The 17,392-nt window shown below is 49.8% G+C and overlaps 1 protein-coding gene across 3 annotated transcripts in view; it reads left to right on the top strand.

Annotated features, from left to right (window-relative positions):
- Window positions 1-17,392, top strand: part of EPHB1 (EPH receptor B1) — a 431,493-nt gene that overhangs the window by 367,949 nt on the left and 46,152 nt on the right. For 2 of the 3 annotated variants that reach the window (XM_051818616.2, XM_089332245.1), the window contains one exon: window positions 6,981-7,196. In XM_051818616.2, coding sequence (XP_051674576.1) covers window positions 6,981-7,196 — 216 coding nt within the window. Of the gene's footprint in view, window positions 1-3,147; window positions 5,335-6,980; window positions 7,197-17,392 lie in introns of those variants that run through there. The other variant, XM_089332244.1, reaches the window with a different exon arrangement.

Genomic DNA, 17,392 nt, shown 5'->3' with positions numbered 1-17,392 from the left:
GGCCATTTCTACACTGGGTCCCTGAATCACCGGTGGGTGACTGCTCCAGCCAGCCCCGTGCTGGAGGCTGTCCCCATGAAAGGGACACTGCTCCAATGCTGTGTCACAATCCCTTCAGGCTCTAGTGGCCCAGCACAACCACCATGATTGATTTTGTTCATGAACCTGCAATCCGGCCAGGTTTTGGTGGGGACATCTGTGTTCCCCACGGAGTCAGCTGGAGTTGTTCAAGGAGTGTGGCTTGGCATTGCCCAAAGCCTTGTCCACATGTCTGTCTGGTGGCTGCTGTTGGCTATCAGCTGGCTGCCTTCCCATGGCCTCTTGCACTTCCCTAGAGCAAGCTGGGTTCCAAGAACAAGTATGCCAAGAGGAGAGAGTGCTAGCTGCGTCGTCACCTTGGGGACCTCGTCTCTGAGGTCAGCGTGACTTCCAGCACAGCGACATCCCTCTCAGATTCAAGGGGAGAAAACAGCCCCCACGCTGATGAGGGAACAGCAACCCGGTGTCGTCTTGTACCTAAGAGGAGACCTTGCTGTCCATGGTAGAGATGACAGCTGGCACGGATACAGTCCCTGTGCCCAAGGACCCGAGTGACCAAAGCTTCCCGCAATCATCTGCCTCTGTTATACTTTCTGTTTCCATGAGTGGAGTACAGAGGTGCTGTAACAAAGAAGGACCTACATCTTTCTGGGGGATCCAGGAATGGTGTCATAGAGGGGGGAGAATTTATCTGATGCTAAAGAACGGGGAATTTGCCAAAGAGGCGGGAGAACAGGCAGGCGGGTTGATGCAACAGTGCGGCACTGTGGATGCAGAAGCCAAGGGAAGCCTGGATGTGTGGGCCCATGGCCTTTGCCTGGTGCAGCTTCCTTGAGGGTCTGGGCTACGCCTTTTCATCTGAAGACTCAGTGGCTTGCAGAGCGAGGGCCAGGGAAATGCTGCCCGAATGAAATAGGTGAACAGTTAGTTCTGAACCAAGGTGTTAGGGGCGGCAGAGCGACCTCGCCGATCTGTGTGTGCCTCATCTCTCAGTGGCTCTCCTTGTAGCTACACACTCACCTGCGGGCAAGGCCTGGTCTCGACTTTCCTGGGGAGAGGCATCTGTGATCAGGGATCTCATGAACACATTCAAATAAACATGAGAAGCAGCCAGGATTAGGAAAAAACAAATACCTCTGGAACCAGCCTGAAGACTCTTGCAGGAGTCTTTTTTTATTTTTATTTTTTTGCCACAAGTCCCCTGGCTGTCCCTTACAGAAAATCACCACGTGATTCGGGGACTGAGATCAGTCTCCCTCTCTGGAAGCAGGAGATTCATTCTTGGGAGCTACACAAATGAAAACCCCACACCGCTGCTCTTCCCCGGCACCTGTTCTCATCCGGGGCCCGGGACACAGACACATGTTGGACGCCAGCGTTATTCATGACGACAAGGCCCTGCTTGCAGCAGGAGAGTGTCTAGGGGCAAGAGAGGAGGATGGGAAAGCAGAGAAGGCTTGGCAGGAGGCCGGCATGGGGAGAGCAGCCGGAGCCAGGAGCAGAGAGGGGAAATGAAGCGTTGCTGACTCCTCGCACCGCATGGAGGCAGGTAATCTATAAATCTAATTTCAGCCTTCCTGCCGAACCCTGGAGCAGAGCCACATTAATTGATGTATCTGCTGCTTGATAAAATTGAAAAAATAGGTCATCAGTTCAGTTCTACAGGGTCCATCTTCTGGGAAGGAGGATATTTTTAGGATTACTGTTCAGAGAAGAAAGGAAAAGGGTTACTCTCCAATTTGGGAAACTGTTTCCTCTGCTCCAACTCTGGCCTTCCCACTGGACGTAGCAGCTGTGGAGAGTGGCCAAGGCTCCAGCTGGGTCAGAGCACGGAACAGCCCCGCAGCACGGCAAGCACAGCTCCACTCACATCCCCTGACATCCTGGAGGGATGGGAAACACAGTTATTCTTGGACCATGCATTCAGTAGGTGGTTCATGGTGATCCATATTTTTGCAAATGTGAGCCATGGATTACGCAGCATACAAACTCGTAACTAAATACTTCTTCTCAACACTCACACCCAAGGGATGCAATCTGGTGGCTCTGCCCTAATCTTAGGAGCAGCGCCTGAAGTCCTGATCAATGCCTCATGCCTTAGCTGAGTGGGCTGACAGGCTCCCTAAAGCTTGGCCCCATGGTCCTGCCATAGCGTTTGCAGATGGTTGGAACAGCGAGACTCCTGGAAGTCACCGAGCAATGTCAAATGGGGACATTTCTCATCGGGGCAACATACTCATGGGCTGCAGCTTGGAGACAGCAACCCAGATATCGGGAGGAGAACAGCAGATTGGAAGTCCTAAGAGGAGGTTCTGCTTGGGCTTCTGTGCCGGGTCTGTGGCCTGGAGCAAATCAGTTAGCTCCGTTTCCTAGTCCATGAACTAAAGGCACAGAGTTGGATGTGCTTTGAAGTTCTCTCTGTTAAGGGAAAAAAAAAATCTATGATTCATTCTCTGCAAACAAATCAAATAAGGGTGCATTTCCAGAAGCGGAGCTGTCAATGGGAGCTGAGACACCTCAGTCTGTCCTGTGTAATATCAGAGCCAGCAAACGGCTTCCGTGCCTTGGCAGGAAAGCAGTTTCGATAGAAGGCACTTCGTGAAGGGAAGAAAGTTTGCATCACTCCACCCAGGCCTGTACTTCCTCTCTCTGCTTTCGCTGTGTGCTCAGCATGGAGGCAGGTTTTTCTCCAAACTCACTAAGAAATCTGGGTGAGGTTTTGTTGTTGTTGTTACTCCTGTCTTAAAGCAGTTGAACATGTCAGAAACTGTGATTTTTTAAAATTTTATTTATTTGAAAGATACACACACACACACACACACACACAGACCGACAGACAAACTGAGGTCTCCCATCTGCTGGTTCATTCCTCCAGATGCCCACAACAGCTAGGACTGGACCAGGCCAAAATCGGGAGGCAAGAAAATCAATACAGGTCTTCCATGTGACTTGAGGCTTCACCTGCCGCCTGCCTGGGTGCACATTTGCAGGAAGCTGGAATCAGGAGCAGGGCTGGGACTCCAACCCAGGTGCCCCGATATGGGGTGTGAAGCCCCAGCTGGCAGTGTTACTGCTATGCCGCATGCCCGCTCCTGTTTCTATCCTTAGGTTTCGCCGAGCCTGTGAATTCACGCGACCCCGCTCTGGTGCTATGTGGCTCCCTGGCAGATCCTGAAGACAATGCCTTGCCCCTTGCAGAGTCAGCATGTTCCCAAGGAGAAGGCACTGGACAAGAGACAAAGACCCAAAGAAGAGGACCGTCTCTAGTCACTCACAACTCTCCTCCCTGCAAAGGTGGTGCACAGCGTTGAGGCAGCCATCCCCAGCGGCTCAGAGGTGGAATGTCAGTGGAGAAGCAGTTTGCCGTTCTGGACTTGGATTCCACGTTATAGCTCAAAACCACACAGAGTGATTTAAGGCTGAGCACATAAACCCTTTGGACCTCCTTTGTCTTGTCTGTGAGAACGCTGTAATGTCGCCTGCCTTGCCTACTGCATCAAACCAGTTTTAAGGATCAAAACCTTGACATGCCATTCAAACTCAAGTAATGGGGAAAAAAATCAAAGTTTGTTGATTAATTGATCCAAACTTCAGACCTGCAGCATTAGGTCTCAGTCATGCACTCCAACAGTTGGCTGGTGAGTGGAGGCTGCTACAGTTGCCTACCTGTTACCTGCTCAACTCCAGATGCACTGTGAACTGGATTCTCCAAGGGCAGTGAGCCCAAGATGTGTCTGCCCAACACACAGGAAGCCGGGAGGAGCCCAGCATTCTGGCCCCGGTGTGCTCAGGCTCTCTCACCATACACAGCTCAGGTACAGTGGAGAGCTGAGTTGGGAGACGGGACAGCCTTGCTGATAATAACAATTATCATTGCCGCCATCTTGGTAGCAACAAGACACTGGGCTAAGCTCTTTCACAATGTTCGATCTCATTTAATCTTGCCAACACCTTGTGAAAAACAGACACCTTGTTCCCATTTTTCAGATGTGACCATCACTGCTCTGGATGTTACCTAAATTGTTCAAGCTTGCACAGCCCAGGGAGTGGCAGAGCCTGGTTCCAAACTGGGTTTGTCAGGCTCTAAAACCTGGCCCTTTAACTACTGCTTGCCCTTTGTTGACCCCAGAAACTCTAAGGATGGGTGACTGAATTTGAAAGCAGACCACATGACATGACAAAGCAACTCTAGGAAGTTGTCAGCGGCTCAAAACAGAATCTCAGATGCAGGGTCCAGCTCTGTGGTACAGCAGGTAAGCCTGCTGCCTGCAACACTGGCATCTCGTATATGTGCCAGTTCGTGTCCCAGCTGCCTCACTTCCAATCCAGCTCCCTGCTAATGGCCAGGGAAAGCAGCGGAAGATGGCCCAAGTACCTGGGGCACTGCCACCCATGTTGGAGACCTACAAGAAGCGCCTGGCTCCTGCCTTTGGCCTGGCCCAGCTCTGGCCATCACGGCTATCTGGCGAGTGAACCAGCGGATGGAAGATCTGTCTTTCTCTCTTTCTCTGTAACACTGACCCTCACAGTAAATAAATAAATCTGTATTTAAAAAGCAAAAGAGGAAGAAACGCAGATCCACTGCCACGCGTGCTTTCAGCATTGCTCTTCCCAAAGCTGTTCACTGGCCTGCCCTCCCCAGAAAGTCAGCTTCGTTACGGAGCTCTCCGTTTTGAACCACACTGTTGTGTACACTGCCAGAGAGGAAATAACAAACTGAATTGAAAAAACACACCCCGTGTGACTTGCAGCTGAGATCCATTTTTGTCATGGCCAGAAGTGACGTGACAACCTTCTGCCATCTGCAGACAGCTACTTGGAGAACCGGCCTGCTGCCGGCGCAGGCCTGGCCCGCTTCTTGAGAAGGTGTTGACTGAAGTTCATTAACGAGAAGGGGGGACCCGCATCACTCACTGCACACCCAGCTCTCACAGATGGGCAACGTGTGCCAAAAACCAGAGTTTGCAGGAGCAATTCTGTACTTTGGGAGTTGGCTGGAAGCAAATGTGAACAATAATGCATTCGGGGCAGGCTGGGAGGGGGTTAAGATGAGTCTGGAGCATGGGGTGTGTCCAACCCGGTGTGTCTGGGGGCTCTCTCCCTGGCAGGGATCTCGGGAAGAAAAAGGGAGTGTCCGTTTGCTCCACTCCTTCAGCTGAACGGGACACAGCCCCTGAAAGGTGGATCCAGGCTTGCAACTTTGCATGAGGAGCTGAGTCTTCAGCCATTCACGCTGCCATTGTTGAACATTTCGATTGCTGGCGTTTTCTCTAATAAACAGGGTATTTTTGGAAAGGTCTTTTTATTGCTCCCTATTTTTGCGTTGCAAAATGCTTTTGCCGGAAACCAGGCATAAATGATGGTTCTCACACGCTTGAATGAGATCATGTGCTTGAGTACATTGTGTAACCTCTCGCATACAGCAGGTGCTCAAAGATTGGGAGCCCTGCACACCACTGATGCTTTCTGCATTTCACACGAGGACTCTGGGGCAGAGGGCTGCCCAGTGCCTGTGTTCGGGAAATAGGGCAGCCCCTGGGTGTCCTGACTCCTCCCACCTGCCCTCCAATGCTTGGGCCATGCTCTACTCCAACTCATGGCCCTCAAAGGAGCATTGGAGCTGGACTGGGTGGGAAAACATGATCTTGGCTGCATGACCCAAGCTCCGCTGACATGGCTAGCATGTGTGCAGCCAAGGTCTGGGAGCTTGTGGAAGCTGGAGAGAGACGTGGCTTCATTCGCTGAAGAGTCTACCATCTAACCAGGGGGAGGATGTCCACCCAGGGGACTGGAGAGAGGGCAGTGCTGCAGGTCGGCTTGCAAGGGGGCAGCTGCAACCCCATTCGGTGGAAGGGCCCCACATGGCAGGCACCACGCATGAGTTCCTCTGCCCTACTGATCCCTAGGAGGGGATGTGGCCATCCCTAGTGAGGGCTGACAGCCCTGGTGCTACCCAAGGAAGCTGCCTTAAACACTTAATTTGGCAAGCGAGAAAAGACATACCAGTCATTCACTTAGTGTATTTATTGAGGGATTGTTTTTCCCTGTGTGCATTAACATTTTAAGCACTGAAAATACCCTGGTGACCAAAGGAGGCGGGGTTCCTAATCGTGAGGAGTTCAAAGTCCAGCAGCAGAAACCAACGTATCTGCACACACCCGTGCACACACACACACACGAACATACATACATGCATGCACACGTGCAAAATGGAAACCTATAATGTGTGCAAAAGACAATGTGTACCTGCTCTGGAAGAGAGCATGCAGAACATGCTAATTACATAATTGCATCTGAGGGAGGGGTTGGTGACAAGGAGTGACATTTAAGCAGAGACCTGTAGGGCAGGTGCATGTGGACCGGGAGAGGGGAGCACAGAGGAAGTGACCCCTGTAAGGGCAGGGCCCCTAGGCAGGAAGTGCATGCCTGGGGAAGCATGGGAGGGTGGCCACTGCTCTGGCTAGAGCACGGGCATGGCAGACGCAGCCCAAGGGGAGGCAGTCGCTGATCCTAGGGCAGCGCGTGGGCCACGCTGTGGTGTCCACGATTTTCCTCCATGCAGTGGGAGGCTGTTAGAGAGTTCTAAGCCAGGGAGTGACACAGCCTGATTTATGTCTTTTAAAGATGACTCTGGCTGCTGTGGAGAGAATGGATGGTAGGGGGCAGGCTCAAGAGGCTGTTAAGGTGATGGATGACGATGCCTTGGTTGGAATGGTGACAGTGGAGAGGGAGAGGAGTGAGTGGGTTTGAGATGCGATCTGCAGATGGAATCGACAGGGCTTGGCCAGCAGAGCACTCTAGGGGTGGCATGGTGGGGAGCAGGGGATGGCAGAGGGAAGCCGCCATGACACTGACCGAGGCCGGCGAGCCACCAGTCGTGGTGTGCACTCTGACCGACTGCTGACGCCCGTCCTGACCCAGATGCCTGTGTCTCACTGCAGCAGAATGACGGGCAGTTCACGGTGATCCAGCTGGTGGGGATGCTCAGAGGCATTGCTGCGGGCATGAAGTACCTGGCCGAGATGAACTACGTGCACCGGGACCTGGCTGCGAGGAACATCTTGGTCAACAGCAACCTGGTGTGCAAGGTGTCTGACTTTGGCCTGTCCCGCTACCTCCAGGATGACACCTCAGACCCCACCTACACCAGCTCCCTGGTGAGTCCTCCGTGCTGTCCTCAGATAGAAGCTTGGCATGAGTTAAAGGGGGCAGCGCATGGCCAGGGACCTGTGGCAGGGTATACTGGGGGGACTGGGGCCTGAACTGATGTCCTCAGTGTGGGGGGTGGGGTGGGGGGAGCAGGTGCCGCAGGACCATCCAGTCGGTAGAAATGCACCAACTGGTTGACCAGGCAAGCATTTGCACACAGGCTGTTAGGAAGGTTTGGTATCTACCTTCAAAGCCTGGTGTCTACTTTCAAACCGTGGAGGAAATTTGGGAACAGAACCCAAATGGGTAGGCAGTGGCACTGAATACATCTGCCGGCGGGGAGCAAGCGCCAGCCAGGCGTCAGGCTTCCAGTCCCCCAGGGTGGGCTGGGCACTGTGTCACCATGCCAACTCCCAGCCCCTCTGCCTGGCAGGGATCGTCAAGTACCGTCCGCAAAGTGGGTGCTCCTGTGTTCCTATTTCCTGCCCGCCAGCCACCCCCCACATCCTGAGCAGCCCTGATCGTCTGCAGCCGCTGCCCGGCTCACGCAGTTCCATTTAGAACTTCAGCAAGTCCCACACGGAGCTCTGGATTTCCTCTCCGTGGCCCCTTTCCCACTCCTTCCGTCTCAGTAGGTGGGAGCTCTCCACCCAAGGCTGAAACCCGGGAGTCACCCCTGACTTCTGCCTGTGCCGCACCATCCATGCCTCATCCCTAAGCAGCTCACAGGGATTCCTGCAACATGCATGCTTTCCTTTCGCACTCTGCTGCCGCCCTGGTACTCCGAGCACCACCTTCCCTCCCGTGGCTTGCCATGGCGACCTCCAGGCTGGCATGCCTGGTTTCCTTCTGTCTCCTGGCATCCATTTCCCAGGCAGCCAAAGTGATCGGTCTACCTGTTTACTTGCCTACCTAGCCAGCTTTTTTAAACTCGCAAAAGCAATGCATGGTTATTATAAAAATCAAAGCAATTCAGAAAAGTAAAAGGAAAAGAATAATAAACCACAATTCCCCTTAGGCAAGGGTCGGCCATTGCTTTTTTTTTTTTTAAAGAATTTATTTATTTATTTGAAAGTCAGAGTTAGAGAGAGAGAGAGAGAGAGAGAGAGAGAGAGAGAGATCTTCCACCCATTGGTTCATCCCTGAAATAGCTGCAATGGCCAAGACTAGGCTTGCAAAAGCCAGGAGCCAGGAGCTTCTTCCAGGTCTCCCACATGGGTACAGGGGCCCAAGGACTTGGCCCATCCTCCCCTGCTTTCCCAGGCCATTAGCAGGGAGCTGGGTTGGAAGTGGAGCAGCCAGGACAAGAACCAGTGCCCACATGGGATGCCAGCATCCCAGGCAGAGACTTTACCCACTTCGCCACAACACCAGCCCTAGTCACCACTTTTATTAAAGGTCCATCTGGTAAATATTTTAGATAAATATTGTTTCTGCTCAAGAGACAAAATAGAGGATCTCATGTATATAAATATTTAACCATTTATAATGTACTTTATTTTTTTAAGATCGATTTATTTATTTGAAAGGCAAAGCAGCAGAAAGAGAGGAAGAGAAAGGAACAGTGATAGAGAGAGAGGAAGAGAGAGATCTTTCATCTGCTGGTTCATTTCCCAAACGGCCTCAACAGCCAGGGATGAGTCAGGCCAAAGCCAGGAGCCAGGAACTCCATTCTGGTCTGGCAGGGTCCTAAGTACTTGGCCCATCTTCTGCTGCCTTCCCAGGAGCATTAGCAAGGAGCTGGATCTGAAGTGGAGCAGCCAGGACTTGAACAGGTGCTCTGATACAGGATGCTGGCATTCCTCGTGGCAGCTTAACCTACTGTGCCACACCGCTGGCCCCGTAGCACTTCCAAGACTTAGAGACATCGTTCCCAGCTCATGAAGAAACACCCACGAGACCTGGGGCTCCGGCCCTTGTTGACCAACCCCTGCTCTGGAGCGTCAACGCCAGCGTTTAGCTGCAGCTCACTCCATGGTTTCCTCTTTGTAAAAACCTGGACGTGCCTCCTCTTCTGCGTTCTTGGGGCCTCTCGTGCCTCTCCTTCTTACTACCAGACTGCCTTCCCCAAAGTTTGTAAACAGCTGCCCGCCTACCAGGGACGTGCCCTTCTTCTAGCATCCTCCCAGCCCCACAGATGATCAATCTTTGAGATCTGCTAATTGTACCCTGAAAAATGATGCCTCGTTTCGTTTTAATTTGCATTTCCAACTGACTGCTGGAGATACTGATGTCTTCCCCACAGTCGCTCTGACTCATGCTTCCTCCCCTGTTAATTGTGTGTGTGTGCCTTTATCTACTTCTCTTTTTTTTAAAGATTTATTTACTTATTTGAAAGTCAGAGTTACACAGAGAGAGGAGAAAGAGAGAGAGAGAGAGAGAGAGAGAGAGAGAGAGAGAGGTCTTCCATCCACTGGTTGACTCCCCAGTTGGCCGCAATGGTCGAAGCTGTGCTGATCTGAAGCCAGGAGCCAGGAGATTCTTCCAGGTCTCCCATGTGGGTGCAGAGACCCAAGGACTTGGGCCATCTTCTGCTGCTTTCCCAGGTCATAGCAGAGAGCTGGATTGGAAGTGGAACAGCCAGGACTCGAACCATTGCCCATATGGGATGCCAGCACTGCAGGTGGCAGCTTTATCCACCTCACAACAGTGCCAGCCCCAACCTTTATCTGCTTTTCTATTGAGTTGTTTGTTGGTGTTGCGGAAGCTTATAGAAAGTCTTTCTATATTAGGAATGCTAACCCTTTATCATATATGTGTAATTAGTTTTCCCACCCCATCTACTTTCTTTTTGATATTGTTTATGATATCCGTTGTTTTATCAAGTGATTAGTCTTTAGGCAGTCAAATATATCTCTCTTTTCTTCATCTTCTTGAGTTTTCTGGTTTGCTTGAAGAGTTCTCTTTATGCTAAGGTTACACAGGTTTTTTTAAAGTTTCCTGTAGCTGTTTTATGGCAGAGAAACTGTTCTACATTTAAGTATTTAGTGTACTTGACATTTATTTACTTTTCCCAATATTTTATTCTGAGCAATTTCGAGCTTACAGAGAAGTTGGCAGAATTTGACAGAGAACAGCTACCTAGCCCCACCACCCAGCTTCTAGAATTAATTCCTTGCTATATTTGATTTCCTTTATAACTTCTAACATTCCTCTATCCATCCATCACCCCCTCTTCTATTGTTGATGCATTTCAAAGTAAATTGCATCCATCAATACATGTCACCCTTGAACACTTTAGCACACTTATCTTTAACTGCAGCTAAATATTTATTTACAGTTCTTTTTTGCTAAATAACTTTTTGCATACAATACCAGGCACAAGTCTTTGGCGTTCATTTGCAGAATTTTAACAAATGTGTATGGCTGTCTAATTCAGATTCTGCACAAGACACACACCCCTCACCCTGACATACACCCAGATGGAATCACTAATCTGACTTTTTTCCACCATAGATTGCTTGAGGACTTTTGATGGATGGCTCTGCAGAGTGCCCTACCACCTGGCTTGCCACTCTGTGTCTGGTCGCTCTCTGTTAGCACTGTGTCTGAGACAGTCACTGGTGCCGTGTGTAGCAGGACATGGTTCCTATTGGTCAGGCGATTTACTGTTTGTCCATTCTCGTGTTAGACCCCAGGGATTGCGTGGAATTTATCTTTGAATGTGTGCTGCAAAGTATGAGGACACTTCAAAAAGTTCATGGAAATGGAATAAAAAGTTTATTTTGGTGCAAAAAAAATGTGAAATCCATGCAAGATACATTCCCCATGACCTTTTGGAGGTCCCTTCATGCGCATGGGTTTACTTTTCTTTCTTTTAACTTATCATTTAATTCTGCTTTCCACAAACCTTTGGAAGTACCCTCATTTTTTGTTGAGTCTCATATCATCCTTGCCTTGTTAATTCTTCATATGAATTGTATCTGATTCTCAGCTCTTCCCCGTTGCTCTATTCCTGTGCTCAACCATCTTGTTCTGATTGTGTTACCATTCGCAAAAGGTTTACCATCTGCATCATTCGCCTTATAATAACGTTAACAAAAGTTTTATTATTTGAGGGGTGACCATGTGGCTCAGCAGTTAGAGTTTTGTGTGGGTCTCCCACATCCTACATGGTAATGCTTGGTTCCTGTTCTAGCTCCACTGCTTCCAATCCGGCTTCCTGCTAAGGGGCCCACTGGGAGGTAGCAGGCAATGGTTCAAGTATGTGGATTCTTTTTTTTTTTTTTAAAGATTTATTTTATATATTTGAAAGGCAGAGATACAGAGAGGGAGAGGCAGAGGCAAAGAGACAGGTCTTCCACCTGCTGGTTCACTCCCCAGATGGCCACAACAGCCAACACTGGGAGTAGCTGGGAATCGGACGAGCATGCATTTGGGATGCCAGTGCTACAGGTGACAGACAGCTTTACCCACTAAGCCACGGCACCGGCCCTGAATACCTGGATTCTTCCCACAGACCCACACTGAGTATCAGGCTTCTGGCTGTGGTCTGGCCCGACCCTGGCTGTTGCAGGCATCTGGGGAGTAAACCAACAGATAGAAGATCTCTTTCTATCTGTCTGTCTGCCTCTCTGACTCTGGCTCTCTGTGTTTCAAATAAAATGAAAAGAAAATTAAAAAAACATTTTTGGATACAGCAAATTATCCTTCATTCTTTCTGTTAAGGAAAAACAAAAAATCTTGAGCTATTGTCAATTATCTTTCATTTCAAGTATGACTTATTTTTTATTCGGAGAGACAGAGAGAGAGAGCTCTCATCTAGTGGTTCACTCCCCAGATGTTCACAACAGCAGAGACAGAAGCTTCATCCAGGTGTCCCTTGTGGGTGGCAGAAACAAATCAACTGTGCCTCACTACTGCCTCCCAGGGACCATGTTAGCAGGAAGCTGGGGTCAGGAGTGGAGCCAGGAAACAAGCCCACTAGGATACGCAATGTAGACGTCTTAACTGCTAGCCTGATGAATCACTCACTCCTCGAACATGATTCAAAGTCCTGTCATCCGTGACCAAAACATGCACACACGTATGTTCACATTTGGACTTTGAATGGGACTCCATTCTACATTTTGAAGGGCTAAGAGTTCAATGATCCCAAGTCTTCTAAATAATGATGTGTGCCAAGCATACTATCTGTATACATCCGTATTTTTCAAGATTGATTGATTGGTTTAACAAGCATCTTTAGAGACAGAAAAATAAAGAACTCTTGCATCCACTGGTTCACTCTCAAATGGTCATAATGGCTGGGGCTGGGCCAGGCTGAAGTCAGGAGCCCAGAACTCCATGTGGGTCTCCCACGTGGGTGGCATCTGGGTGTCCCTTGTGAGTGGCAGGGGCCCAGGTAATTGAACCATCCTCCACTGCCTTCCCAGGCACATTACCAGGGAGCTAGATTAGAAGCGGAGCTGGCAGGTCTCAGCTATGAGATGCCAGCATTGCATACAGCAGCTTAACTCATTGTGCCACAACGCCAGCCCCTACACCTAATGTTAAAAATGCTGGTCAGGGGGCCGGCATTGTGATGTACCAGGTAAAGCTGCCACCTGCAACACTGACAGCTCAGATGGGCACCAGTTTGAGTCCTGGCTGCTTCACTTCCCTGTTAACAGCCTGAGAAAAGTAGCAGAAGATGGCCCAAATATTTGGATGCCTGCCATCCACATGAGAGACCTGGATGAAGCTTTTGGCTCCTGGCTTTGGCCTGGCCCAGTCCTGGCCATTGCAGCCATCTGGGGAGGAGTGAACCAACAAGGGAAGATCTTTCTCTCCCTCTCTCTGTCTCTGTCTTTCCCTCTCTGTCTGTAACTCTGCCTTTTAAATAAATAAACACATCTTTTAATTTTCATTGGTCAAGGTTTCCTATACAGATAATTAATTATGATTTTGTAAGAGTTCCTTCTGCATGATAAAGTTTATATACTCCAAGACCTGCTCCTAGACCTCAGAGTTTTCAAGACTCCTCATGGTGATGTGCTCAACCTGCCTTGCACATTTTTCATATATTTCTCCATGTTTTGCCTTTGATTTAAAATGGGTAAAATGACTTTTTCTGATTAAACACATTACTAAAAATACAAACATATTTACTTACGTTTCAAATATCATTGAGATCTGCTGTATGCCAATACTAGGACTCAAGGTGGGGCCATCCATGGGATCAAACAGAGCTGTCTTCACTGCTCTCCCATTGCTCGGCTTCCTGAGGGCCGGGGACACAAGCCAAAGAGCACATAGTAGCAGCCGAAACAAGGGTCACCGTGAGAGCAAGAATAAAACCACAAATGGCAGAAGAGCCCGAGTGCGTCCAGGTGGCTCTGCATCCTAGACATGAAGCACAGGTCCCTGCCGCTCAGCGGGGGCAGCTGTGACAAAGCACCAGGGACGGGGTGGCGTCAACAGTAAACACCTACTGCTCATGGTTCTGGAGGCTGGAGTCCATAATTAAGGTCAGGTGCAGTAGGGGCCCTTTCCCTGGTGATACCCCCCAGGGCCTTCCCTTTGTGTGTGCGTTCAGAGAGAGAGAGAGCTCATTTCTCTGCCTCTTTGTACAGGGCCATGGAGCCCATCAGTGGGGCTCCAGCCCCCTGACCCACTCTACCTGCAATTACTTCCCAAAGCTCCCGCCCCCACCAGCAGCCCACTGGGGATTAGAGAATTAACGCATGAATTTTGGGATACACAGTCATCCAGTCTGTATCATTCTGTTCCAAATGCGTGTGGCAGGTGAGATGGCAGAGGACGAGAAGCGGCACATACAAAGGCCCTGTGGCCTTCCTGCTGATTGGCACCCTGAGAGGCAGCAGGTGATGGCCCAAGGGGTTGGGTCTCCAGCACCCATGTGGGAGATCCAGATTGAATTCCTGGCTTCTAGCTTTGGCCTGGCTCAACCCCGGCCATTGCAGACACGCGGAGTGTGAGCCAGTGCACACGTGTGCTTTTGCACTTTCGCTCTCTCTTCCCCTCCCCCCCTCTAAAACAAACAAATACACAAAGGGCCTGTGGCAGATGGGGCGATCACCTAGAGCTGAGAGGCGACCCCGGTGCTTGGCAGTGGGAGAAGGAAGGGAGAATGGCCAAGGGGGTCAGAAGCAGTTGTATCATCTCGAGCTGCCCAGACCCCGGTGATGGCATCTGCAGCCTCACAGCAATGCGCAACCATTCGAGGGGTGTGTGTGTGTGTGTGCAGGTGTGCAGTCGATGCCCACTTGTGGCCCAAAGATGGTGACTTGCCTCTTGTCTTTCCCTTCCAGTCTCTTCTTTTCTTCTTAAAAAGATTTTTTTCTTTAAAAAAGAATGTTTTCTTGTCTCTTTCCCCCCAACCCCCAAAGTTGTCTGGCAGAGCCAATGACAGTAGACTTCTGAGCGAGGGAGGCAAGCCATATCTGATAGAAGACCCATGGGCGAGGGACCAGTAAGGAACACACTGGGGATAACGGGAACTGTGGGAAGACGAGGTATAAACATGGGAAGCATGAACGCCAGGATGAATTGTGTGCTGTAGAGCTGGAATTGGAAGTATTGATGTGAACTTGTGTTTTTAAATATACACGGAGAGAAATGCATACAGGCTGTGAGCGCCTCAGAACAATGGCATCCGTGTAACAAAGAAGCACCCAGACCTGGGTTTCTGTACACAAGGGGACTTCAGAAAGTTCTGGGAAAATACAATTGAAAGATAGCTTTATTTTGGCACAAAATTTTTTTTTGGAAATACATGCATACAAGGGGTGGTTCAAAAAGTTTATGAAAAGTATGTATCATGAAAAAAATTGTACATAAATTTCAAAAAAAAATTTATCAAATAACTATATCTTCCATCAGAGAAATGACCCCTTTCAGAGCCTAGGCAGAGAAAATATGTGATAAGCTCCCCCCCCAACCCCATCTTTTGGGGCTGGAAGGTGAGAAATACTCAAAGAATGAGGACATGTCAAAAACGACTACTCAGCCTGAAGGGTCTCCTAGTGCCCACACCTGGGATACATTGCGCCTCAAAACAATGATAACAACAGATTATAACCTATTGAATAAAGCGGGGTTGTCAAATACAAGCAGGTGAATAATGCAGACAGGGATGGTTTCTCCCTGCAGTGGGAAGAATGTGATTAGAAGCTCACTATTTGGCAGCCATCAGAGTTATAGTTCATTCAGATGAGTAACATCCATGGATGCATGGATGAGCAGAGGGGCTTTACATGGCTGCAGAGCCCCTCCCCTCACACTATGTATTTTTACTATGGGAGAGGAAGCAGATTTGCAGAGGAAGAGGTTGGCAAGCATGATCTGACTCAAGTGATGAAAGTTCACACCACCAGTGACAGGACAAATGGACCTTGGTGCTTCTTACGGACTGCAGTGAAGAACAAAGTTCATTATCCAATGCCTAGTCTATGACCTTCAAAACATGCCGAGGTCATGAAAGATGAAAGTCCAGTGGCTGAGAAACCACACCAGACTGAGAGGCATGGCAGTGGGTGTGACATGCGATCCTTATCAGGATATTTCTGGGGTGATTGTGGGGCCGGAATAGAGCATCTGGGTGAAGACCATGCCAGCATTCTTTATGGAGTTCTTGTATCTCTTACAGAGATTTGAAATGGTGTCAAATCTTTTTTTAAAAAATTGCCCGGGCTGCAGCGTGGAGGATGTTGGGAGAGACAATAGGAGAAGCAGGAGGCTGTGGGGCAGTGGGGGTGGGATGTGGTAAAGGAAGCCCAGAACACTCAGGGAAGGAGGGGGCTTACACTGACAGAGAGAGGTCAAGGACCCGCGTGCGGCTCCACCCGCTGAGACTGAGGATGATGGAGAGAGGCTGCTGGGCGTAGAAGGGTGGGAAAGAGATTGTGGGCTTACTTAAGTGGTTCCCAAGTTTTTCTGAGCATCTCTTTTATCTGGAGAGCTAATAAAGAGTATAAAGGCAGAGGCCCATTGCAACAGAAGAGGCTCTGCTCCGAGTCTGTGCATGGTTCCTGAGACTTTCCAGGCCATTCCGATACCTACACGTTGGAGAAATGCTTGTCTGTAATACTTTCAATGTAATTTATTTATTGGGGGGGGAGAGACAGAGAGATAGGTAGGGGGAGAGAGAGAGAGAGAGAGAGAGAAACTCCCGTCACCTTGGTTCACTAGCATAGCCAGGACTGGACCAGGCTGAAGCCAGGAGCCCTGGAGCTCAATCCAGTTTCCCCAAAGAACCTGAGCCCTCACCGCTACCTTCCAGGGTGCACGTTAGCAGGAAGCTGGAATCGGGCACAGAGCCAAGACTCACACCCAGGCCCTCTGTTAGGGAATGCAGGGTGTCCCAAGCAGAGTCTTATCCTGTCCCTAGGACATTCTGACTTCCATGTGCCAGTCAGATATCTGAGCAGAGCTGCTGTTGCACAGGCGGCTGGATGTATGGGGTTCAAAGATGGAAAAAGAAGTCCAAATGAAAATGTGTAATTGGCTGTCAGAACAGTGGGTGTAAGTGGACTTCACTTGGGAGAGGAAAAATGGAAAAAGGCCTCACTCAAGGCGTGCAGGAGCCCAGCATCCGTCACAGGGCAGATGTGCGGAAGGTAGAAGCGGTAGGTGCCCAACTGTCCCTTCCCTTCAGGGAGGCAATAGCTAAGGATCTGGCATACATCCAACCCCCTCACTTCGCAGGCAAGGGACACCCCCTTCGCCCCCATTGAGGAGTCACAGGAGTTGCTCAGGCCATATGGCTTAGCACTTACACAGCGACAGCTTTTGCCCTTCCATCTAGGTCTCTGGACTGTGAGTCCAGGGCTGCCCCGCCAGCCCCACAGAGTGCCCAACGTGGGCCCAGAAATCCTGTCTCTGTCTTTATTTTCCCCTAGCATCCCAGTAAAGGACCATCTTTAGAGTCCACGCCAGCTGTCACCCTTGCCAGCTGTGCCCTGAGCAATGCACACAGAGGCCTGGCCACCTCCCTCCTCACCCCTTCAACAGGCAGAGAGGCGAGGCATTCTGCCTTAATTTGCCCGTGGGTTTCAAGCTCTACGTCTTTGCATTTACTTTCCCTTGACTACACTAGAATTAATAAATAATATGTATGCATACAGTGTGTGTGTATCCTTAAGTTTTCATAGTCTACTTAATGTTTGTATTGCGCCACTTTACATAAAATTTCAAGTAATCTAAGTCCATCTCCCACCCCCACTCCTGCTACCCTCTGTTATCATTGTCCTATGTGTTGCGT

The sequence above is a fragment of the Oryctolagus cuniculus genome, chromosome 4 (genome assembly GCF_051225735.1).
Source record: "Oryctolagus cuniculus isolate XC-2025 breed Fujian yellow rabbit chromosome 4, ASM5122573v1, whole genome shotgun sequence".
NCBI classification, from domain to species: domain Eukaryota; kingdom Metazoa; phylum Chordata; class Mammalia; order Lagomorpha; family Leporidae; genus Oryctolagus; species Oryctolagus cuniculus.
This window is presented reverse-complemented; position numbering and strand designations above follow the sequence as displayed.